This window comes from Ctenopharyngodon idella, chromosome 18 (assembly GCF_019924925.1).
Source record: "Ctenopharyngodon idella isolate HZGC_01 chromosome 18, HZGC01, whole genome shotgun sequence".
Lineage (NCBI taxonomy): Eukaryota > Metazoa > Chordata > Actinopteri > Cypriniformes > Xenocyprididae > Ctenopharyngodon > Ctenopharyngodon idella.
The window spans coordinates 11,464,801-11,490,917 of NC_067237.1; the positions used below are offsets into that span (position 1 = coordinate 11,464,801).

The 26,117-nt window shown below is 37.5% G+C and overlaps 1 protein-coding gene across 1 annotated transcript; it reads right to left on the bottom strand.

Moving 5' to 3' along the window:
• Positions 1-509: 509 nt before the first annotated feature.
• On the bottom strand, positions 510-21,847 carry emc8 (ER membrane protein complex subunit 8). The gene is made up of 5 exons (XM_051871059.1): positions 21,382-21,847; positions 9,004-9,080; positions 8,850-8,919; positions 8,681-8,775; positions 510-1,349 (listed from the first exon to the last, which is right to left on the bottom strand). Exons 1-5 carry the CDS (start codon positions 21,586-21,588, stop codon positions 1,190-1,192), a joined length of 609 nt encoding a protein of 202 aa, XP_051727019.1. The 5' UTR covers positions 21,589-21,847; the 3' UTR covers positions 510-1,189.
• Positions 21,848-26,117: the final 4,270 nt, after the last annotated feature.

The following is a 26,117-nucleotide window of genomic DNA, read 5'->3' on the forward strand; positions in this document are numbered from 1 at the left end:
GAAAAAATCTGATTTGCCTGCAGTCTGAACATAGCCATAGAGACTCTTACTGCTCCGAAGTGGTATTCAAGATAGTGGGTTTAGTGCGCATTAAGGGCACTGCACTTGGGCATTTTTAAGACATGGGACAGTCTTGTGCACTTACTTCCTGTTGCATGCACGCGCTCGAGTGGCCAAGACCACAAGTGCGGATATTTGGACAGGGCACAAGTCTTGCAGTCTCTACTAATGAGCTGATAAGTTGAATCAGGTGTGTTAAATGAGGGAGACATACAAAATGAGCAGTCATGGGGGGTCCCCAGGACAGGATTGAGAAACACTGGTCTAGATCAGTGGTTTTCAATCCTGGTCCTGGGAATCCACCGCTCTGCACATTTTCTGACTGGCTCTTTCCTAATTAGCTGATGATCTGAATCTGGTATGTTAAATAAGGGAGATATACAAAATGTGACCATTATTGAAAACCACTGTGTTACCTGATGGACAGTTAACATTACTCAATTACAAAGTGTAGTAATATGTTTTGCCTTTATTTTCAACCATAAAATGTTTTGCATAAAAAGTGTTCATGTGCTATCCTCAAAACAAGCAGCAATGACATTCAAAGATTTTTATACAATGTTAAGTCATCAAGACCTCATACCTAAAGTCTATTCCTTTTATGTACTGCAAATTCAGAGCCAAAAATATTTATTCTTTCACCATTATCAAATTACTATTGGTCTGCTGCAAACATAAAAGGAATCTCTGGGGGAAATATATTAATTTATACACTGAAGTAAAACATTTTCATTTGAGCAGTTTAAGTAGTTAATAAAAGTAAACAACAACAACAACAACTGTAACTTAAACAAAAGCTTCTTACCAAAACAGGGGAACAAAATTACCTTATTTAATAATTAGTTAAATGTTAAATATGACGGACTTCTCTGGTAGCATCCACATGAATCTTACATTATACAAACTACTGGATGAAAACAAGTAAAAAACATCTGACAATGGACTCTTAGAGTCACCTCAGTGTTTTCAAACATGAGGACGCAGCACTTGGGATGTTCCATTTAGGCTTTTGTAAATCCTTCTGCTCAGTGAGAGAGGCCATGTCACTAACAGTACTGAATACAGATCAGACATGCATCCCATTTAAGCATCGATGGTTTGGTTAGGTGGACAGGACCTCTGGATGGCTTCAGCATAGATGCAAGACAGATTTATTGATCTCAGGGTTCGTCCAGTCATTTCGTAGGTCATCCAGATGGTTGTCAAAGTCTACAAGACTCTCGTATGATTTGTTTTCCAGAAGAGCCGATGTGATCTTTTGCGCCTCTAGCCAATCCTCAAAGCAGTCACTGCAATTTAAAAAGTTAGACAAAACATTATTTTGTCAAAGCTTTCACATGAAGTCACAACTTTAAAGGTGGGCAAAACAAGGCATCACTCCATTGCCCACTAGTTTTTTTTTGTTTTGTTTTTTTTTTTACCAGGTTTACTTTGTACTAATGTAGTAAGGCAGTGATATTAAGAGATCAAATTCAGTAAACAACTTATTGACGATGCATACTACGTAGAGGCAAGCAGATGAACCCAGAATATAAATGCAATGTACAGTTTAACCTTTTGGCATGTTGCGCTCATATTCTGGGCTCATCTGCTCGCCTGTATATAGTATGCATCAATGAGCTGTATACTGAATTTGATCTTTTAATAACACTGTGTTATTACATTAAGGCACTTTTAAGTGTTTTTCACAAGCTTTTTTAGAATGTCCCGCTGTTTTTAGTGATTGAAATAATGCAGCAGATGCTGTATATGGATCACAACTGGCCAAAACCTTACATTTTGTACACATTTTTGTTTTTTGTTTTTTTGAATGGTGATCTAAACCTTCGTGGCCTCAGACAGATGGAAATCTGACAGGCCTATGCTGCCGTTTATGGATGTTTTTCCCTCCAGGTCTCTGTGCCAGTCACATGACTAAAAAAAAAAAAAAAAAAAAAAAAAAAAAAAACAACTATGAATAGTCTCATGATGTGACAATAACATGAGACCTCCATTGATACATATGTCACACCCCATGGTGTAATTCTATTAGGAGCTTATTATACAGTATGTCAGTAGTAATGAATTTTATTAATGCACGTACACTCCCCTCCAAATGTACTGGAACAGAGAGGCCAATTCCTTTATTTTTTGCTGTAGACTGAAAACATTTGGGTTTGACATCAAAATATGAATATGAGACAAGAGATCAAAATTTCAGCTTTTATTTCCAGGTATTTACATCTGGATGTGATACGTAACTTAGAAGACAGCACATTTTGTGTGAACCCACCCATTGCTCATGTGACCAAAAGGATTGGAACAGACTGACTTAATAGATTTAAATGAATAAGACTTAATATTTAGCTGCAATAACTGCATCAAGCCTGTGACCCATTGACATCACCAAACTTTAACATTCTTCTTATGTGATGCTTTTCCAGGCTTCCACCACAGCCTCTTTCAGTTGTTGTTTGTTTTGGGGGGTTATTCCCTTTAGTCTCTTCTTTAGCAGGTAAAATACGTACTCTATAGGGTTTAAGTCTGGAGATTGACTTGGCCAGTCTAAAACCTTCCAATTCTTGCTCCTGATGAACTCCTTTGTTGTTTTGGCACTGTGTCATTATCTTGCTGCATGATGAAGGATCTCCCAATCAGTTTGGTTGCATGTGTTACATCATCAATGAATATTAATGAGCCTGTCCCAGAAGCAGCCATGCAAGCCCAAGCCATGACATTACCTCCACTGTGATTTGGGATCATGAGCAGACCCTTTTTTCCTCCAAACTTTAGCCTTTCCATCACTTTGGTAAAGGTTAATCTTTGTCTCATCAGTCCATAAAACTTTGTCCCAGAATTTTTGAGGCTAGTCTCTGTACTTTTTGGCAAATTCCAGCCTGGACTTCCTATTCTTCTCGCTAATGAGTGGTTTGCATCTTCTGATGTAGCCTCCGTACTTTTGTTCATGAAGTCTTCAGCGAACAGTAGATTGTGATACCTTTTGCTGAGATTGTAGGCCCCACAAGGCCTCCTTTTTAGCTGACTTGCTGGCAGGATGCCTGGGAATCCAAGAACCCATACCACCATCGGCCATGCCCCACCTCTGTTGAGTAGGCCTTAAGCAGGCCTCTCATGGAGTATGGTGGCGTAATATGCATTCCTTCTCTCAGTATTATGCGTGAAAGGTTCTTCACTGAATGCATGGCCTGTTGGTTGGTATGGTCTTGGACTGGCTGATGCCATGTGTTTACTAGGGTAGGCCCTAATAAGGCCTCCTTTTTAGTTTACATGTTGGCACAGTTTGTGTTTATATGGACAAACGGGCTGAACGCCACTTGTTGCTGAACTTGGAGGCCTCATAAGGCCTCCTTTTTAGCTGACATGCTGGCAGGATGCTTGTGAATCCAATACCACCATCGGCCACGCCTCACCTCTGTTGAGCGAGCCTTAAGCAAGGCCTCTCGTGGAGTATGTGGCCTAATATGCATTTCTTTTTAGAAACTAAATCGTTGAATGCATGGCCTGATGGTTGGTGTGGTTATGGTCGCCACTTGCTGATGCCACGTGTTTACTAAGGTAGGCCCTATGGGCCTCCCGCGTAGCATGTTGGAATGCATTAATGTACTCCTCTCACTTTGAGAGTAAACGGTGCTTTTACAGAGTACTCTTCTGAGTGGCTGACCTCTCAGGGGTGAGTTTTTGTGGTAAAAACCTTACTGAGGTTTGGTTTTAACTACATCAGCCTCCTTGAGTCTGGGTTTCTACTCTAGTTGAGCTAAATAGCCACCTAGTATCTAGGTTGGTTCTCCCCTGTATCAGGGTTCTTTAGCGCACAGCCTCCTCTGTGCAAATAATCAAGCGCTGAGTAGATCCTAGGATGAGCAGATTATACTCCCCTCAATACGAGGGTTCATAGAGTTCTGCTCTCCAGGATGCCCGTCTCTACGCGTGGGTTTGAGTTGCTTACTGCCCTTCTTGCAGTCGCTCTTACCTGCTCTCTTCTCTGAAGAATGCGTTATGGAGATTCTGTATTTAGACAGGGTTGGCCAAGACTAAGTTTGTCCTGCATCAGACCAGGTCGGCCTCCCTGGTGGCATTGGGGGTGACTTCGTTCCCCTCTAGTGACTGGCCGGGGCTCTTTTTGGTTCCCTGGCCACATTCCCTTTAAGGGACCACTTTTCCTCGGAAAAGTTGGTCCCAGATGCCTTGAGCGGCCTTAGTAGGCTTTCTACGGAAGGCCTCTTTGAGGCTCAGATGGGCTGTTGGCCATAGGGAATGCGGTCACTGACAGCATGGTGTGACCCAAGGGTGAGTTGCTAAGCGTTTCCTTCGAAACTGCTTGACATTTGTCAGCCATATTTTTTGGCATGCACTCTCAAGCATGGCAGCGTGGGTATATCGTTCCCCATAGCGTTTCAAACTTTCGAAAGGGAACGTCTCAGGTTACGTATGTAACCATGGTTCCCTGAGAAACAGGGAACGAGACTCTGCATTTCCTTGCCATGCTTCGGGCTGCCTGCCCGCAGAACAGTCCCTCAAGACGATAGATACTGACTGTTTCTCCAGGCGCTCCTTTTATACTTCCGGGTCTTGCCATATTACGTCATAGGCTGTCGCCGGCCAATAGGGATTGGAGTTGTTGGATGGTTGGCTTTCAGACACCGGGTCACGTGTGACGTTCCCCATAGCGTTTCAAACACAGAGTCTCATTCCCTGTTTCTCAGGGAACCATGGTTACATACGTAACCTGAGATGTTTTCAGTCTACAGCAAAAATAAAGGAACTGGCCTCACTGTTCTAATACTTTTGGAGGGGAGTGTACAGTATATTTGTGGTGGGTATTATGTAAAGCATTATTGGTGTTGACCTCTCTCTCTCTCTCTCTCTCTCTCTCGATGGTTGTGTTGTGCATCAACATTTAGGCACCCACTCACTTGAACTTACAGACATGGATTCTTTTTCTAAAAATCTTTGTTCGTCTGAAGAAAACAAATTCTTATATTTAGTATGACTTTGGGTGACAATTTTGGGTTGAGTATCTCAGTGCTTCCCACAGGTTTGAAATATACTTGCGGTGGTAGCCAGGTGAAAAATCCTCCTATTACCCACGGCACAAAAATGGTCTACTACATGTGACAAATAATTTGTGATTTTTAACAATATTTTTATTTATTGAAATTTTAATTACATAGGCTACTATTACATTTAATTAAATACTAATATTATTGAATAATGTGTCAAATAATGTAATTTCTTCCAGTGGGGGAGCATCCCAGCCAGAGACTACAATAGTTTACTATGACTTAAACTATATATATATGAAAATAAATACAATTTGTGTAACCAAAGGCCCAGAAGGAAAAAAAAAAAAAAAAAAAAAAAAAAAAAAAAACTTAGTGTGACTTTTAACAATCCCGAAATACACCGGGACTCTTATTTTGAAATCTCTAGATGAGAGACCATCTCTAAAACATTATATAAAAGTCATACAGTAGACATTGTCATAATTCATAAAACTCAAGTATATTAGCAATCGCTTGGCATAATGGTGTGCTATTCATTGATTGGGAATCACTTTGAAGCAGTCTGAAACACTGTTGCACGAGCCTATAGAATGCGCAACAGCGCCGCCTTTGTGGCCTTTGTGAAATATCCACCGCGTCTCTGCAGCGCACGTGGGAATGTCAGAGGAAGTAAACAGTTCTCGCGCACAGCCGCACACAGAACCAGCAGGTAAGAAACACGTAGAGCGAGGGGAGATTTTTCACTAGTTAATCGATCACGGATGGTTTCATTAACTCGGGCGGATAAAAAAAAAAAAAAAAGGATAAGATGATAAAGATAATAAAAGCAAAAATGTCATTAATATACCTGGGCGGCCCGCCCAAGTAAAGTCTATGTGTGGGAAGCACTGGTATCCCTTTAATCAATTTTGTTATACATAAATGAATCAGTGTTTTGAGTTATGAGGCTACAGTGCTCAGCTAAATAATACATTTTATAGTAGTGCAGTGTAAGACAATCAACACAATGTCCTCAAAAATGAAAATCGCAAAATAATTACAACATGAATTAAATGGCTTGAATCTGCCTTTTCCTCTTTCCTTTTTGAAATGGGTCATGAATTAAGAAATCAATTTTCCTGGATCTTTTGGTATGTAAGAGATCATTTTACTATTTAAAAAAAAAAAAAAAAAAAAAAAAAACTTCTTAGTCAAAAAACAGCTATTATTGAAACCAAGCTGACATCTCATTGACATCTCATGACAAAACATCTCATTTTGCATTTTGTCCTCTATTACATGGAGATGAATACATCAGCATAAAACACTGTCTACTACTTCATCATTGCCTCTTTGGCACCACCCACTGGTGCTTTAGTAGGATTATAGTGACAGGCAAGAGAAGGATAACTGGACTGATGTACCGAAATGATTACTTTATAGAAACACAAATTGAAAGTTTTAATTTAGCAGAAAACCTAGTATGTAATAGTGCATATATTTAGCAATAAGCTCCTCTCTTGACCAATATCCATAGCACTCATACTGCCATAAGAGGGAGCAGTTTCAGGCCAGCAGTCTCAGACCGGAAAGTTAGGGCAGAGCTGACGATACCCTGACCTGCCCCCAGCACTATGCCTGACTTCAGTACAACCTATAAGCTCCACCATAACAAATGCCTAATCTCACCCCTCCACTAAACCTAAATCTCAATGATGCTATAATCTCCATCCTAACTTTTGTTCTGAGATTTCTGGCCTGAAGCTACTATCACTTATGGCACTGCATAGTGAGCTGTGAACATTGAATAGCTTACATTTCAGTAAGTTGTACGGTTTATTCAACATACCTTCTGATGTTCATTAATGTTTATTGTGTTATCAATTTGTCTATACAAAAAGCGATTCTGTATGTTTAACTGCTTCAAAAACAGCAATGTCTGGCTAGTGCACTTCACATAATGTTTACGTGTTAGGTCAGGCGGAGAGTAGGCGCTCTTTTGTGGCCGTTCAAACGCATTTAACCACATTTGTGTTTACAATAAAAGCAATCTGGTTGAATGTGTTTTCGACTACCTCTGGAAGTGGTCGAAAGTGGACAAGTTCAAAACGTTCAACACACCATTTACACCTGTATTTAGTGTCGTCCACTTGTGATCCGATCAACCAAAATGCATGTTAATACCAGGTGTAAACAGGGCCTGAGACACTTCACTCATCACAAAATGAAAGCTTAAAAAGGTGCAGTAACTGATTTCTGAGAAACGCTGTTGAAAGTGGATCGGACAAAGCACCACAACACACTTGTAGACAATCAGCAGTAGGGGCTATATACACTCATGATGATTTGAAGAAAGACTGTACAAAAAGATGGCTGAGAGGCAATACAAAAGAGAGGAGATGTTGGCGAAGTGACGCACACCCACGCGGGCGCCTCCTCTCTCTCACTCATCTCATTTGCTCCGGTTAAATAGAGCTTGTATTGCGCATAATTTTAGTCATTCCCGCAGGTTTCGTGCTCACACCAAAAGCATGTGCACCACTAATCTATATTAGTGAAGCGCACAAGCCGCTTCTCAGTCTCAAACAGCTTGTGAGTCACAAGTACCAAAATAAGTGGCTTACTGCGCTCAAACGGTCAAATACACACAAAATTATGTCAAAATGCCTGTTTCGGTGAGTATTCAGTTAAACAGTCAAGTTTGAGCTCTCTTTATTCTATTGCATTTGTTTGTGCTGTTGTTTGCAATTTGTTTATTTATTCTTATTTTATTACTGACTTTTTCTTGTCATTTTCTTATGAAAATAAAACTGCATTTTGTTTGTATATGCTGTCAATCATAGTTCATAGAAAGAAAATCGGAATCAGCAAAAATCGGTATTGGCAGATCACATTAATAAAAAAATAAATCGGAAATGGACAAGAAAATTGCAATCGGTGCATCTCTAGTTTTGAGTGTCGTCATTTGTCTGGAGCTGGTGTGCTGCTGGCAACTAACAATGAACTCTTGCTTGTGTATACTCTTGTCATTTTTGTTCTTCTCGTTTGTTCATCATCTTAATTGTATTTTTCGTGAAGCATTATTTTGCTTCACTTCAGCTATGGTAAAGAGACATTCACTCTTGATTTGCATGTTTGTACATTTTGGCGGCAAAGCAATTAAAGGAGACCGAGGGTGTGTCTGTTTGCATTGACTTCAAACATCAACAGTGTTTCACAGAAATGGTTTACTGCACCTTTAAAAGTGAAGACCTGATTGTTTCAGGGACTTTGCCACAAGTCTATACTTTTATAGTTTCTATTTTACTTTTGCTATATTTTCACACTTAAATATTGCTTTGGTAATCCTCTTGTACCACTGTACTCTTTTGTGCAAAGAAATAAGTGTTTTGACAATTCTCTCCCAAGTGGTGCCATTGTTGTCAGCATTAATTCTGAGAATGATTCAGTGGGCTATATAACATTTAATTGTCAAGAACTTACTAGGAACCCTAAGAAATAACTAGATACCCTAACATGTATTCTACATAGAGTAATTGCTGAATTTGTTAACTTTTAGAGGGGGCGTACAAATTGATAGAATAAACATTTTTGTGTGAAATATGATTTTAATCATTTTCAAAATAAATTGTACTCACGTGCTTGGCTCTCTGCACTTCCACTTGTTGTCATGGTGATCATAGATGAAGAGAACAGGTACAAAACACTCCATGGTGAATCTGCTGTTGTCCAACTAATGGTGACAAACAATGCAGTTTTACTATCTGGCTATCTGACATGGTTGTCATATGTAATATATAAAATTACCATGATCATTGCAGCCTCGCTGAAGTTTTCTGAGATTCTGGCAGCGACCTTCTCAGCGACCTGGTTTGGTCTAAAACAGTTCAGACACAGTAAAGATCACACCATCACAGATAGAGACAATCATTCAAAGCACATGAAGAAACCCAAATTTTACCTGGCTTCCTTTATACGCTCATTTGCTTGATAATAGCCAGCAATGACATACTTGTTCTCTTTGCACCATGTATCAATCTGAAGAAAGAAAGACATTAGATCTTTTAAGTATTAAGTTCATCTGACTAATTACAGGAACAGTCCTCTTGCCCTGCTTATAAAGATTAGTGGTTTATGTTGAACTAGCTGGTGGGCTGACATAACTATGCTTTTCCCCAGTAAAATCATCATCCCAATTAAAATCAAAAGGTAGGATCATGGTGGTTTTGCCGATAAAGATGGTGGGAGCCTCAGCACCCCAACACAGCATATGCTGGTGGCAAGCTACTTAAAGTGCTGTGGTTCACTTTTTAAAGCCTTGTTTATACTTTCGCCTGGCTCCGCGCCCCGAGCCTCTGCTGACTAACACGCTCGCTATTGTACAATTCTTTTAAATGACAGGAGACAACTCAGAGTAATTGTCCTCTAAACCATTAGGAAGCAGCGGTGAGAAGTACTAAGGAACACACATGACAATGTTTGTTTTGGTACACTTCACCAAACCAACACTACAAAAAAAAAAAAAAAAAAAAAAAAAATACACGTAAAACCCAGTAAAACATAACATGTATGAAACTAAATTAAACAATCTCATAATTTTCTATTTTTTTTTTAAAACATTTTCATTTAATTTTGTGAACATTATTAAACATGGACCTTTATTTTCATTAAAAGGACTTATTTATTCTATTGTAGGCTCATTTTGTAAAAGTTAATTTAGAACTGGGTGCTGGTAAGATGCCGGTACAGACGTACCTGCTCGGCAAGAGTCGCTTCCAACTTGTGCATCTTTGTAAGCAGAGATGGACGTAAAGTTACAAAAAAATGCCATGCATACCGCCACGCGAAATGGGGTTTCTCAACGCGCACGACCAGCCACACCGCGACAAGGTAATTTTTGCCATTTGCACTTTGCATTTGCATTTTTGCCTTGGCACTCATGTGAATAAGGCAACTATAAACCAGGCTTGTATACATCTATAAATGTTTGCAGAACAGCCTTTCCAAATGTTGCTAAACTGAAACATATGCGGTCCATCTCTGATGCTGAAAAACATATTCATGCATTTATGACCTCAGGATTAGATTACAGTAGTGCCTTATAGGCCTTTATCACAGCGGAATTGGTTACCGGAAGTGCTCGTTGAAGCAGTGTATCGATTCTTCCGGTTATGTATATTTTCAATGTGCTGTAATCACCTAGTTGACTAAACGCCTCTTAAAATGAGCATCAGCAGGATGATTTCAGTCTGGACATTTTCAGAGACAGGAGAAGAGATATCCAGATGATTACTGTGTACAGGTTGTGTTTATGAGCTGTGGCTCATAAACATACGTGATGATGATGATGATGATTATGATTATTATTATTATTATTATTATTATTATTATACCACATGGTTTCAGTGCTCTAAACTAGTAACTGGGATGCTGCAGTGTGAGTGAGACCTGATGAACAAGATCAGAATGAGCATTTATTTAATTGTATTCAAAATGTGTCATTCTGCATAAAAATTTAAATTCAACAGGAATGAAATATGATCAGTAAGAGAAAAACACTTAATGAGAAGACAAGCTGGACTGTGGCAGGTTAGTTGGGAAACAAATTTATTTATTCAGAATGCACATGTGGACGGGAAATATATTTATAGGAACATTTCAGCAGGTTGAAGATATGAGATGTAGGCCTAAACATCCTCAGTTTCGAAATGCACACTGCACACAAATGTACACCTGCGTATTACAATAGTCAACATCTGAAGTGGATCAAAACCTTTCATCAAAGTTGTCCTAAAACCTTCTTAGGACAACTTTGATGAACTTTTTTGATCCACTTCAAACGTTGACTATGGGATTTTAAAAGAAGGACCTTCATCCCGCTTTATCAGTCTCACCCCTGCGTTCCTCAATTCTTTTTGTGGTGGGAAATTGTGAAAACTGTCAGGTTTCATATTAATTTTAAAATTCTGCTAATTACTTACAAAAGGATTTAACTGCCTAGCTGTGCAGTATTTCTAGAGAAAAAAAAAAAAAAAAAGGCATCTCACTATAATCTATCATGTTCATTACAGTTCCATAATTCTGGTCTGTTGGTAGTTCTTAGAATATCAAAATCAACAAATGGAGGACTAAGGACTAACATTGATGTGTTCATCAGGACTCCTGGAACTGAAAACTTCTCATTTCACACAACTCAGCTTTAAATGAATTTAATAGCATCTATGCTAATATTACACTTTTTTTTTTTTGCATTCCTTCCAACCCACGGGATACTGCAAAATCCAGCTCTGGCTCAGTGATGTTGCTGTCTGATGTCTACAGATCACACCCTGTACATTGTGATGAGTGAGGGGCATTTCAGTGATTCAATGTTATTATGCGCTATATACAATCATGTGTTATGTATAATGCCATGACTTTTAATCAACTCCTCAGTTAAACTGCTTAGAGGTAGAAAATATGATCAACTTTAACACCATGTCTACAGTGGACACGACAGCTCAAGGCTGTCTACGCTGGACATGACAAAGAGACCACTGCAATTAACGTGCAGTGGACTGAAAAAGTAATGATTCTCGATGCAAGCATCCGCAATTTCCAAACCGCAGAAAGCGTTTTTTTCTGCCAGCCCCCTAATGCCAGTTTCACACTGCAAGCGTAAGCAGCGCATGAGCAGCGCATATTTTTTTTCGGCGTGCATGTTAAGTGTGCAATCTGAATGCAGCACACCTAAATCTAGCGCGAAAACAGAACAGAGTGGGTATGGGTTTACCGTTACGACATGGAAGAAATCAAAGAAATAGGGAAGGTGAATTCAGGGCAGGATAAGAACATGGCCAAACCAGAGTAGGGTACATTCACACAGAACACATTTTTGCGGTTAAAAACATGACGCAAGTCTAGAGATGCGTTTTTTAAAAAAAAAAAAAGTTTAACTTTTACCTTGAGCGCCACATAGAACGAGGTGTCATGCACGAGATACTGCAAAATGTGAAGCTAAGTCACACAGGTGGTGCCTCCATCTTAAGAGGATCACCCTCTTCTACTGATACTGAAAATGAATACTGATACCTGCACCTTTTGTTCTGTTTTTTTTTTTTTTTTATATTAAAATTAAATATTCACATTCTTCATGGCAATGTTTGCAGAAAAGGGAAGCTATTTTATTACATCACACGATAATTTGATGTTTTCAGTGTAGTTTTGCAGAATTACATTCACAATGTAACACGGTAGAAATGTCCAAATAAAAATGTGTTCAAGCTGAAAGCTGTTGATTCAGCTGAAAGAAGTCAATTCATTTCTTAGTTGGAAACATTTAAATGTAACAAATTTTATTGTTATCATTGTAAATATTCACATCCCCACAGAGGGGAATCAGAGATTGAGAGTCACTGATAATACTATTTTTTAATACATTTATTTCAATACAAGAGAGCCAAGATCAAATCCTTATAAGCTTGTGAAAAGTTTTGTAGTGGTGGAATGCAAGTTCTGCTAATTCACAAGCAAACAAACTGCAACAGTCATACTCGCAAACGTAATGCTAAACCAGCCATAATAGCACATGTACCAGGGGCATTTCTTCCGAGGAGGCAAGCGAGCCAGTGCCTCCTCAAAAAAAAAAAAAAAAAAAAATAATAATTGGATGAGAAAGTGATACATATTTTGTAAAATTTGCTTGCTTTTATTTTTGTAATGTGACATTAAAAAGTGTATAATTCACTTTTTTTTTTTTTTTTTTTTAATGCTGTCCAACAACGACACCAAAGGGTAACGTTGCAGAGGGAGTCTGCATCTCTCTTGCCTCCCCTGAGCCCATTGAGTTTTAACAGACCCCCTAAAGCATGCACTGGGTTTAGTGGGGGGTAACTGAGACTTGAGAGAAGGCAATGCCTCCATCACCTTATGATTGATCGATGACCGATGATCTGAAAATAAGCTGACTATTAAAAAGAACAACTGAACATCAATTCACAAAAAAAAAAAAAAAAAAAAAAGGGGGGGGGGGGGGGGGGGGGGGGGTCATTCCGTGTCAAATCAACCAAATTTCGGAAACTTCTCCAGCTAAAATTTCTCATTTTGTTAATTTTTTTTTGTCACAGATGTATATTTACTGAGTAATCCGGTATTTTGTAGAGTGGGGTCAAAATGACAATTTTCACCTGAGATTTGGAGCCACATTTCAGGGGTGTAAAAATGATTTTAGAAAGATGGCAGCACCATTATTTTATTTTTACACAGAGATTAGTAGGTCTATTAGTAAAATCTGTTGACTTTAGCAATCTTTGTTTCATTATATGCCAATGGTAAGAGTTCAAAATTGGCAAAAAACACTTCTTGTGTTTTTTGCCTCAAGTTTGCATGCCTGTAACTCAAAAAGTATTAAAGGTATCTTAACATCCTTTTAGATTCTAGTTCTTAGTAAACTTTCTTTTTTGTATCTTCATTTTAATGACCCTCGATGGTTCAATGCCAGAGATATGGGGATCTCAATGTGGCTCCTTGAGTAAATTGGTAAATTGAACACGCTTTCAGTGGTCAAAAAACAAATGTGGGTTACTTTCAGTACAGCTGATACTTTATTTTAAAGAGGAATATCTGAAGAATAAATAATGTTGAAACTAGAAATGTATCTGATTTTTTTTCTATCAACTCAATTGCACAGAACATACCGGAATGTCATAAATATTCATTTTCCAAAGTTTGCATGCCTGTAACTCTAAAAGTAATCAAGATATCTTAATATCCTTCTAGATTGTCATTCTTAATGAACTTTCCTTTTGAAATCTTAATTTTCAAGGCCCTTTATAGTTCATTTCTAGAGATATGGGGATCTCAAAGTAGCTTCATGTTCAAATTGTTGAATTTTGCCCATTTTCAGTGACCAAAATGTGGTTCACTTTGCACACAGCTGATACTTATTGCACTTAAAAACGAATGTCTGAAGAATAAATCATGTTTAAACTAGAAATGTATCTCGTTTCCCTCTATCAAAAGAAATGTATAAAACATAACTCTGAGTACCAAAAATACGCTGAAAATGGTTGAGGCACATTAACTTGCTCTCAAAAGTGTATTTATAAGAATCTATATTTGAATCAGTTTTAGGGATTTTGTTCATTTTAACAGCTTCTGAAGCTATCAAGAGTTCAAATATGCAGTACAATAACTACACGTTACTGTACTGACATCCCTATATCTATGAGAATGAACCATATAGGGCCTTAAAAATGAAGATTCCAAAAGAAAAGTTTCATAAGAACAGGAATCTAAAATGGCATTAAGATATCTTTAACACTTCCTGAATTAAAGATGTAAACTTTGGAAAAATGTTTGGTTTTGGCACTCAGAAAGGCATGTTGTATTCAAATGTTTTGATAGAGGAAATTAAGATACATTTCTAGTTTGTGTTATTTGTTCTTCAGACATTCTTCTTTAAACAATATCAGCTGTTTAAAAAGTTAACTACATTTGGTTCTTGACCATTGAAAATGGATACAATTCAACAATTTGAACATGGAGCTGCTTTTGAGATCCCCATATCTATGGGACTAAACTATACAGGGCCTTAAAAATGAAGATTCCAAAAGAAAATAATGAGTATCTAGAAGGATATTAAGATATCTTGAATACTTTGCAAGGTTACATGAATGCAAATTTTGGAAAAGGAATATTTATGGCACTCAGGTATGTTCTATGCAATTGAGTTGATAGAAATACAAGATACATTTCTAGTTTCAACATTATTTGCGCTTCAGATATTCCTCCAAATCTCAGGTGAAAATTGTCATTTTGATCCCCCTCTACAAAATAGTGGATTACTCAGTAAACATACATCTGTGACATTTAATATTTTGGCTTTCATTACCATTTATATTTGTCTTTCTATAGAAAAAAATATATAAAATAAAAAAAATTTGAGCCGGGGACCTCTGGTTGAGTTGACACGGAATGACCCATATATTGTTAAATTATTACTACCTTTAGTTATTTTTTTGGAATAAATGTAAAAAAAAAAATTAAAAAAAAACCACTCCAACTTGATAAGATTTACACTTGGTTTTAATCAACAGAACATTAATTGTAAAAATACAAAATAAAATTGTATTTGGTTTTTTTCCTTTCTTTCTTTCTGAAGTAACGTAATGTTTAACCAAGTGTAACTGGGACATAAATGTACATTTAATTTTTAACAAAAACTGCGAGGACTTTGCTTCTCATTTCAGAACACCACTGCACGCCACTGAAACGTACAACACAGAGACGTCTATTTGATGTCTGCATATCTGCAAGATGTATTTTTTTTTAAAGTGTTTGCTTATCTGCATTATGTCTCTGAGATGTTTCCTGTTAGATGTTAAAGTGTTAGTTCAACCAAAAATGAAAATGATCCCATGATTTACTCACCCTCATGCCATCCTAGGTGTATATGACTATCTTCTTTTAGACAAACACAATCGGAGATGTACTTAAAACTATCCTTGCTCTTCCGAGCTTTATAATGGTTGTGAATTGGCACATTTTGAAGCAAAAAAAAAAAAAAAAAAAAAACCATCCATAATAAAAGTAATCCATACGGCTCCACTGGGTTAATAAAAGCCTTCTGAAGTGAAGCGATGGGTTTTTGTAATAAAAATACTGGTAACACTTTACAATAAGGTTCATTAGATAACATTAGTTAACTACATTAGTTAAACTAATAATGAACTGCACTTATACAGCATTTGTTAATCTTTGTTAATGTTAATTTCAACATTTACTAATACATTATTAAAATCTTGTTAACATTAGTTAATGCACTGTGAACTAACATGAACAAACAATGAACAGCTGTATTTTTATTAATGTTAACAAAGGTTAGTCAATACAGCAACAAATGTGTTGCTAATGGTTAGTTCATGTTAGTTAATACATTAACTAATAAACCTTATTGTAAAATGTTACCAAAATACCCATATTTAAAACTATTAACTATAATAACTAGCTTTTGGCAGACGGCCAGACGCATCAATCTGCAGCGGAAGAGCAACCTCTGACCCAACGCATGACGCAATGACAATGAACAACAGTTTTCCAGATTAAGCGCTCTTTAGCAGACATCTTAGAGACATACTTGTGCTATCTGTTCAAGTTCTATGTATGTGCATTGATCAATGTTTGTGAATAAAAGCTTAAAGGGGTGGTTCACTGTTTTTTTTTTCTAGGCTTGATTGTGTTTATGGGGCTCAGTTTAACATGTCTTAATACTTGGTTTAAAAAAAAAAAAAAAAAAAAAATGCCGTATTTTTCATATATTTTACCTTTATTCTACACTGCTGATTCCCTTCTCCTAAAAACGCTCTGTTGAGTTCCTGGTTCTATGAAGCCCCTCCCTCAGAAATACGCAATGGACTGAGATTGGTTAGCTGGCTCAGTGTATTGTGATTCGCTGTCCGGAATACGTTGTCACGATTCACGTTGTCCGGAAACGCCATGCCCCTTACCGTTTATTTTTTATTTTATTAATTTTTTTTTTTTTATTAAATGCTTGGGGAAAAAAAAACAAAACAAAAAAAAACCCAAAAAAAAAACAAAACAATATGCCAGAGTCCAACAGTCTTTCAGTCCAGATTAAGTGCCAAGTCCTTAATATCATTCTTAAAGGGGCTATATGTAAGATTTTTACTTTAATAAAGCATAAAAATACCCCAATATGTTTGCAGATATTTAGGAAACATGCTAAGTTCACCTACTTGTTTCTCAGAAAAACAATGCTACAGCCAGATATTCTACTTTGAAATTCACGTTCCGCGTCGGAATGTCTGTCTTTGTTTTGGTCTGTGCAAAACCGCGTGCTGCCAGTTTATCCAATAGTATTTCAACATCACAGGTTGCCAGTTGGCGGAAAACACTGCGTATTGCAGCCATGGAAACCAGCAAACAAACTGGGTTGGAGAATCACAGATTCTACCTGACCTAAAAAGCCTCTGCATCCATCTAAAAATCTCTATGAACGACAGCATATTAAAACACAGACAAATCAACTCATCAGCTTTCATTGTCAATTGCGCTCCCTCTTGTTGCATGTTCTCAAGCTGGCCACCCACGTCTTTGAACGAGGGGGAAGGGCAAACAATATTTTTAATTTTTAATTTGGACTGCAGTACCTATTTCGACCACTGGGTGTCATCTACATAGAGCCCCTTTAAGTCTTCTGAGAGAGCACTTATCTGGTTAAAACCTATGAATTAACTTAAAGGTTATTTCTCTCATCTTGTTAGTTATCAGATACTTGTGAGGTAATGTCCAAACTTTTACACGCCCCTTACCATTACGTGCAAACGTTGCATGTGCTTCAGTCAAAGTCCAGTTTTGCTTCGGTGGAAATGTAAATAATGGCGTCAATATTGCAGTATCAATTTGAGCCCGAATCAGACCCTGATATCAGTAATGATGAAGAGGGTCAAGCAGAACCTCTGCAAGCACGGTTTTTAATGGATGTTTATGAATGTTAAGTGTTTTTGTTTGTATTTGTGTCAAGTGTTTAGATATGCCGTCACTTGTAAATGTTACTGCTGCTCCATAGTGTTCTGAATAAAGCTTTAGTGTAGCTGAATACATGACTGAGTAGTAGCATTTTTGTAAAGGTATTGTTTAATTTATAGCATGAACGAGCATGTGGGTAAACACACTATAAAAGCCGTAATGAAACAATGCTGTACCCTGATAACAGAAACGGCATGAAACACCAACAGAAGTTCGCTGGTGTGATTACATAGAAGTTTGTTGGTGTTTGTAGGCGTTTGTTGGAGAAGTATGAAATAGAATTTAGCTAACTGGCTAGCAAAGCCAAACCGCATTGGTCTTTGTTTACATCCCAGAAACTACATAACTTTATAAAAAAATAAAACATACTTACAGGCTGGGGGCCATAAACAGCAGCTTCTGCTTTTAAAGTGGTAACTGCTTATCTTTCAGTAATAGCCTTTGTGCAAACCCAGCATTGAACTCGTGTAGATTCTGGAAGCGGTCTTCCGTAAAACTTGCAGCACAGACAGCTAAATTAGCATTATAATTATAGCACGCGACATGGCCTCGGCCACTTTGTTTTGTTTCCGGGGGCAGTGTTTATGTTAATTGCAGGGTCTATGATGTCACCAAGCCGGGAAGAAGCTCATTGTAGTCCAAACCGGTCATTTTTGTAGGGATTAAACTGCCATAACTTTAAAAGACAATATCTTCATTTGCATTGAACTTTCAGCACTGTAACTTTGCAGATACTGTTTATGCTCAAGCAGCAACATTACACACTAAAATTAAAAAAAAAGTGAAATCGCAATGAACCACCCCTTTAAATTAAATGTTCATCATAAAGCAATCGTGTTTCTTTAGAAGACTTGTGCTGCGTCCCACTTATACTATGCCCTAAAATTATGTACAGAACACAAAAGATGATATTTTGAAGAAAGCCAGTTGAAACCAAACAGTTGATGGGGATCCCACTGACTTCAAGAGGTTTTTTTTTTTTCCCCCCCCATACTATGGAAGGCAATGGGGTCCATCAACTGTTTGGTTACCTATATTCTTCAATATATCTTCTTTTGTGTTCAGCAAAAGAAAGAAATTCATATAGGCCTTGAGGGTGAGTAAATTTCATTTTTGCGTGAACTCTCCCTTTAAGTGGTTTTATGCAACTGGGCCCAAGGGGTTTTCAAACTGTGGGTTGCAGAGTGGGAAAAGGTGGGTCAGCCAAAGTCACTTGGCTGCAGCTAAATTTATGTTTCAGTAAATGACACACGCACGCACAAAAACAGTTTAGGGCTACCAACATTACAAAAGAATGTTGCTGAACACTATGAGTGTAACAACACTCGCAGTGTTGATCATAGTTCATATCCGGACCGGAGCGAGCACATTTAAAGATTTTATGGACATATTTCATCTACTCTAAGGCTCCAAACGTGAACAAGTGTCTTCGTAAAGGGCACCTATTATGCCCCTTTTTACAAGATTTAAATTAAGTCTCTGATGTCCCCAGAGCATGTATGTGAAGTTATAGCTCAAAATACCCCACAGAGAATTTGTATAGCATGTAAAAATTGTCACATTTTGGGGTTGAGTAAAAACATGCCGTTTTAGTGTGTGTCCCTTTAAATGCAAAAGAGCTGCTGTGCTCTGCCTAATGGTGCATTCACACCAGACGCGAATGAAGCGTTAAGTGCGAGTGATTTACATGTTAAGTCAATGCAAAGAGGCGAATAGACATCCTGCGGCACAAATGACGCGATTCGCGCGAATAGAGCGTCTCGGGCGCTTGACGCGTTGAAAAATCTGAACTTCGGCAAAAATTCGCGCCGCGTTAACCAATCAGGAGCTTGCTCTAGTAGTGACGCGATTATGACGTAGCGAGAGGAGGCAGAAATCCAAAACAACAATGGAGGACAAAATCATCGTCGCTGTACAATACATCTTTTGTACTTTTATAGAAACAGGAATAAAAAGGATCTTGCTTGGAGAAAAGTGAGTGAGGAGGTCGGACAATCTGGTAACGCTCTTTACTCAATTTGAGCTATATATATAATATATATATATATATATATATATATATATATATATATATATATATATACATACACACACACACATATATACTCATACATATATACACATACATATATACACATACATATATACACATACATATATACACATACATATATACACATACATATATACACATACATATATACACATACATATATACACATACATATACATATTGAGACTACAAGCTAGCTAAAGCCGGCAAATTGAGCTTATTCGCCGTATTTTACAACTACTTTGCCGCTGACGAGTTGATGTGTTTATTCAGAGGAAGTGTGCAGAAACGAGACTGGAGCCACCTGGCAGAAGCCCCTCTCATGACGTGAATTCGCGAATGAAGCGAATTTCATTCAGTCAAACGCCCGAAACGCTCAATTCGAGCCACGTCAAACCCTCGAAACGCTCAATTCGCGCCGCAGGATGTCTATTCGCGTCTTTGCATTGACTTAACATGTAAATCACTCGCGCTTAACGCTTCATTCGCATCTGGTGTGAACGCACCATAAGAGGGCGGAGCTTCAAGAGCTCATTCTCCGGTGTCAGGGCGCACTAATAATGTCAGAAACTTCAAATATATGATGCATGGAGATAGAAAAGGTATAGTTTAGTTTAATTACGGTTATAACTTATGTTGTCTTCTTGCTTTTATCCACTATATTATAGGGCTGATATTTTCCTATGTATCGCGATTCTCTCTCGAATCGATTTTGAGCTTAGTTTTTAAACAGCAGATGGCACTAGTATACGTGCTTTAGAAACACTCCTACACTGCCTGCTTCCAGTTCCTTTACACATTCCACTTAAACCTAAAATAATCATTCATAAAGTACGAAAAGGTCGAAGTGAATTACAAATCTCGCATCATAAAAGCATTCTGAGGCGAGGTGCAAGTATATTTAACCACTTACCGAATGCACGAACGCTGTCCAGCAGTCTTCTTCGTTAACGTTTGAGAGTGTGCGGTTAAAAACTAGCCTAGAGCGCCATCTGCTGTTGAAACTAAGCTCGGAATCAATTAGAAAGCGAATATTAGGATCGATCCAGATTCATTATATCGATCGAGAATCGATGTATCGTCCCAGCCCTACGTACAAGCCTGTTGTACTGGACCCTGTCCGAATGATGGCCAAAACTTTACCGATGAGTTTTATGACGTTTATTGTACTTCACACAAAATATGAAGAGTCAGTTTTCACTCCAGAAAAACATATGGATAAATATTATCCAGCTTTGCCCGCATATATACAGTAAAATATCGGCTGCGTGATATTTATATAGTCGCAAAATGTAAACTACATTTTCACACAGCTCTCTAAATAAAGTTGGATAATAAATAAATAAATAAAAAGTTGGATAGGCTTTATAAGTAGGCTAAGTGAGCATGATTTTCTGTGTTTTTTGTACTGTGAAAAGCACAACAAAAATAAAACTGATTGGACGACTTTATACGTGATTTCACGTGAGTAATTTTTTATTTTGTGAATTCTTATATTTTTGATTCGCTGATCATTCGGACCAGATTGTGGTCTGGTTTAACCGATTAATTGAAAAGAGCTGACTACAAAGAATTCGCGATATACACTCACAAATCCAGCATCATTATAGCCCAGAACATTAAATTAACAACTTTTTCAGGCCGGGAAGACTCAATATTACAGTTTTTATTGATTGTGTGTATGTGTGTGTGTGTGTGTGTACAACAACCAGACTTTACCTCCAGAATTAAGATTATATGAATAAAGAATAATCTTACCAATGTGAGTGCCACCTCTAGCATGGGAGCTAACGCCAGAGCCCCGTGGAACAGAGGAACACAATCCACACACAATACTGAGTCTCTCGGGCTGTCCTTCTTTTTTTGTTTCTCAGCCACCAGCAGCCCGTTCACGGCGCAGTGAGGATATTTAGCAGCGTGCAGCAGCATCTTACAGTACGCTTGAGAGGTCAGTTTTAAGGACATGTTTGCAGATCTTACTGTAACCAAATGCCCTATTCTCTTGATATCGTGATACTTGGGAATGAATCAAGTGGTGTAAACAGTGGATGCACTGTCTCTAAACTAGCATCTGATTAAAATCCCTTGAACACGCTATTCTCTTATTTACTACACGTCAAACAACCTCCATTCTAGATTTGATATGAACACGAACAGCTCAGCCTAAACCGGTGTGGTGGCAAATCAGATCCTCCCTCGAGGTGCTCCCTCTAAATCGGGTCTCTGTTAGGACCCCAAGCGATCCCATTGGCTCAGATCACTTTAAATAGGTACTATCTGTAGCGCCTGATTACAATTCCTACAAAATCATGTTATGGTAAACGCTGTTTGAACGTTATAATGACCATTAATGTATGTATTAGTTAGCTTATGTACTAGCATAGCATACAGATACCCAATTAGCCCGATAGCTTATTTTATACACGCATTTGCACTTAACCTACATGTATTCACAATAATCTTTAATGTAAGTACGTGTTAAATTAAATGTTAAATGTCCAAATATTTCAGCTATAAAAAGAATATAATATTGTTCAATTATTCACTTAATAGGCTATTATTATTGTTATTATTGTTGTTGTTGTTGTTGTTGTTATTAACATTTTATCAAGTGAAAGAAATTACGTTCAGTTTGTTTTATTATACACTATAGGCTATTGTAAGCGTTTAAATTAAAGGGTTGGTTCACCCAAAAATGAAAATTCAGTTCCACACCCATAAGACCTTTGTTCATCTTCAGAACACAAATTAAAAGGTTCACTGCGATTTCACTTTTTTAACTTTAGTTAGTGTGTAATGTTGCTGCTTGAGCATAAACAGTATCTGCAAAGTTACAGCACTGAAGGTTCAATGCAAATGGAGATATTGTCTTTTAAAGTTATGGCAGTTTAATGCCTACAAAAACAACCGGTTTGGACTACAACAAGCTTCTTCCCGGGTTGGTGACTTAAACCCTGCAATTAACATAAACACTGCCCCTGGGAACACGCAACAAATTTTCTGTTATCAGTGTACAGCATTATCATGTATTCAGCAACACTAAAGCTTTAATCAGAACACTATGGGGCAGCAGTAACATTTACAAGTGACAGCATATCTAAACACTTTGACACAAATACAATCAAAAACGCTTAACATTCATAAACGTCTAGTAAAAACTGTGCTTGCAGAGGTTCTGCTTGACCCTCTTCATCATTACTGCTATCAGGGTCTGATTCGGGCTCAAATTGATACGGCAATATTGACGCCATTATTTACATTTCCACTGAAGCAAAAACTGGACTTTGACTGAATTCATGCGACGTTTGCATGTAATGGTAAGGGGCGTGTAAAAGTTTGGACATTTGTGATCTGTTTAATTGATATTTCCTCATTTATTTATTAATTTTATTATTATTTATTTATTTATTATTATTATTTATTTATTTTCCTTTCTCATTTTCAATGTGATGTAATGTTTGGCCGTCCCTGAACCCCTGGCTCTTAGTCTTGGCTTATTTCTCACTTTTGTACTTTGTAAGCAAATGTTTAATATAATAATAATAAAAAAAATAATAATAATAAAAAAAGTTTGGACATTACCTCACAAGTATCTGATAACTACCAAAATGAGAGCAATTTAAGTTAATTCATAGGTTTTACCCAGATAAGTGCTCTCTCAGAAGACTTAAGAATGATATTAATACCCTCTGTTCTTTTTGTTTAGAGAAACCTGAAACTACTTTACATTTATTTTGCAATTGCACTCACACACTGACATTTGGGTGTGACATTTGTGACTTTATTAAATGTTATGTGAATCCAAATTTTAAATTTACATACAGAAGTGTAATTTTTGGCTTTCATGAATATGAAAAGAAAAATGATATTTATTTTATAAACCTTATTTTTCTGTTAGCCAAATATCACATTCATAAATGTAAATTTTCAAAGTGCAAACCTCTTTTTTTAAGATTTAAACGAGATGAAAATGTATTTTGACTCTATTGAATCTTCTAAAAACCTGAAAGCTATGAGAATAGTGGCTGTGTTTAAGGACTTGGCACTTAATCTGGACTGAAAGACTGTTGGACTCTGGCATATTGTTTTATTGTTATATGACAATGATGACAATTGTTGTTACTGTTTTTTTTTTCAAGCATTTAATAAAAAAAAAATTAATAAAATAGAAAATAAATGGTAAGGGGCGTGGCGTTTCCGGACAATGTGAATCGTGACAACGTATTCCAGACAGCTAATCACAATACACTGGGCCAGCTAACCAATCTCAGTCCATTGCGTATTTCTGAGGGAGGGGCTTCATAGAACCAGGAACTCAACAAAATGTTTTTAGGAAAAGGGAATCAGCGGTGTAGAAAAAAGGTAAAATATATGAAAAATACAGCGTTTTTTTTTTTTTTAAACGAAGCATTAAAACATGTTAAACTGCACCCCATAAACACAATCAAGCCTAGAAAAAAACAGTGAACCACCCCTTTAAGGAGACAGCAAATTATGATGACATATTGGGTAAATTTGCAGGGACATAACCATCCTGCAATAAGTGCTATTGAGCCATGCTGGCAACATGGAAAAAGGCAAACAAAGAGCTTTGGTTGAGTTGACAGAAAGAAGGCTAGTGAAATGGGTATACTGGATAGGAATTATTCTCCAACTGTAGTTCTGCCAACCATACCGCCTTGGTTATTGCCACAGCCAGAGATAGATCTTAGCCTCCTTGAATTAATAAGAGATGAACATGGGGGGAAACTATAAAATTTTTAATTCATACATAAGAAGAAATTACTATGGTTATTTACAAATTTATACAGATGGTTCTAAAGACCCTAAGACAGGTAGAACAGCAGCAGCAGTAGTAATCCCTGAGTTTAATGTTGAGTGTGGAAAGAGACTTACTGGTGATATATCTGTCTTTGCATGTGAAATGATGGCCATGGTTATTGCATTGCAATGGGTGGAGGAGGTAAGGCCAGATGGAGTGGTAATTGCATCAGATTCATGTGCAGCATTAATGAGTTTAAAATTTTGCAACTCCAGGAGTAGAGAGGATTTATTGTATGAAATACTACAATCATTATTTAGAATTCATCAAATGCAATTGTCTGTTAGATTTGTGTGGGTCCCTGCACATGTTGGAGTTGATGGAAATTAAGGCAGATAAAGCAGCAAAGAGGGCCTTGAAGTGTGAGAATAAGTACATACATGTAAATATTAGTAAGTCAGAAGCTAAAGTGGTGATAAAGGGATAAATCAAAAAGATGTGGCAGAATCAATGGAACAAAGAAAGTAAAGGAAGATGTCTGTTTAAAAAACAATCCATTAGTTGGGGATACAGGGTCTGGAGGATGAAATAGAAAAGAGGAGAAGGTTATTACAAGAATAAGGAACGGTCATACTGGTCTAAACAGTTCTTTATATGTGATTGGTGAAAAAGTGTGATTAAAAATTGATTTAGTATATCTTCTTATTTATTTATTATTATTTATTATTATTATTTTCACCCTTCTTAACAGTTGGTTGTGTATATAGCTCATTAGTCCACACTCCAGATCAGTGGGTGGCGGTAAATGCACCCGAAAGTTGTTTGCCAACCGCCAATAAAAACGAGAAGAAGAAGAAGAAGAAGAATTTCCCTGCGTTCCATTCGGAAGGGTTCATCCCTATGCCCTAATCCCTTAAAAGGGTTTACCCTCCGGAGTGAGAGCTTTGAAGGGATGAAGGGTGTAGGCGTCAAAAAAACTCTTTTTTTGGAATGCATTTCTGCGTCATCTTAACGAGACAGTCGAGGAGGAGTAGATTGTGCAAGCTGCGCCCTTTGTTTAACGTTAGTTTATTTATTTTTGGTTTATCACCATATTGTATATTGTGTCTATGTATTTTAAACATTTAAATGTACTGATAAAGGGAGCTGTAAAGTATTTTTGTTGAAGTACAATGTCGTTTTGACCATAATAATGTGCCAAATCTAACTCGTATAAATATTACAGTAGTATAGAAAAATACTACACATACATTTATAGGTAAAATCGAACTCCGAGCCTCCTGTACCCATTCTGTGACGTCAAACATCTTCCCTGTGCAAAGGATCACGGGAGCCCGTCAGTTGTACCCTTCGAAATCCTTCATTCAGAAGGGCCCTTTGAAGTGGCCAGTTTTGAGGACTTCGGTTTAGAACGACCCTTCAACATGGCGGCCATGATTATTTTCACTCCGAAGTGCCCTTCGGAGGGCGATATATCCCGTTTGGAACGCACCGTCCGTCAGCCATAACAAAGAATATACACTAACAAGAAGCGACACTCAATAGAACGTTCCATTGCAACACCGGCGCCCAGCAGCGGCCCTGCGTTTCCGCCATTTTGGGGTGTAAGCGACTAGGCAGTCCACTAGTTTCTATGGTAATATCAGCTGCTTTGTTAAAAAAAAGTACATTAAAGCTGAAATCCAATCTTAATGATGACAACACAGAATAAAATACTATCATAGTGATCATC

Coding starts and splice junctions, on each gene's coding strand:
- emc8 (XM_051871059.1), bottom strand. CDS start 21,588: ATGTCCTTAAAACTGACCTCTCAAGCGTACTGTAAGATGCTGCTGCAC. Junction 8,776..8,849: donor GCGAGGCTGCAATGATCATG/GTAATTTTATAT, acceptor TGTCACCATTAG/TTGGACAACAGCAGATTCAC. Junction 1,350..8,680: donor AAGTGCAGAGAGCCAAGCAC/GTGAGTACAATT, acceptor TTTAAATTGCAG/TGACTGCTTTGAGGATTGGC.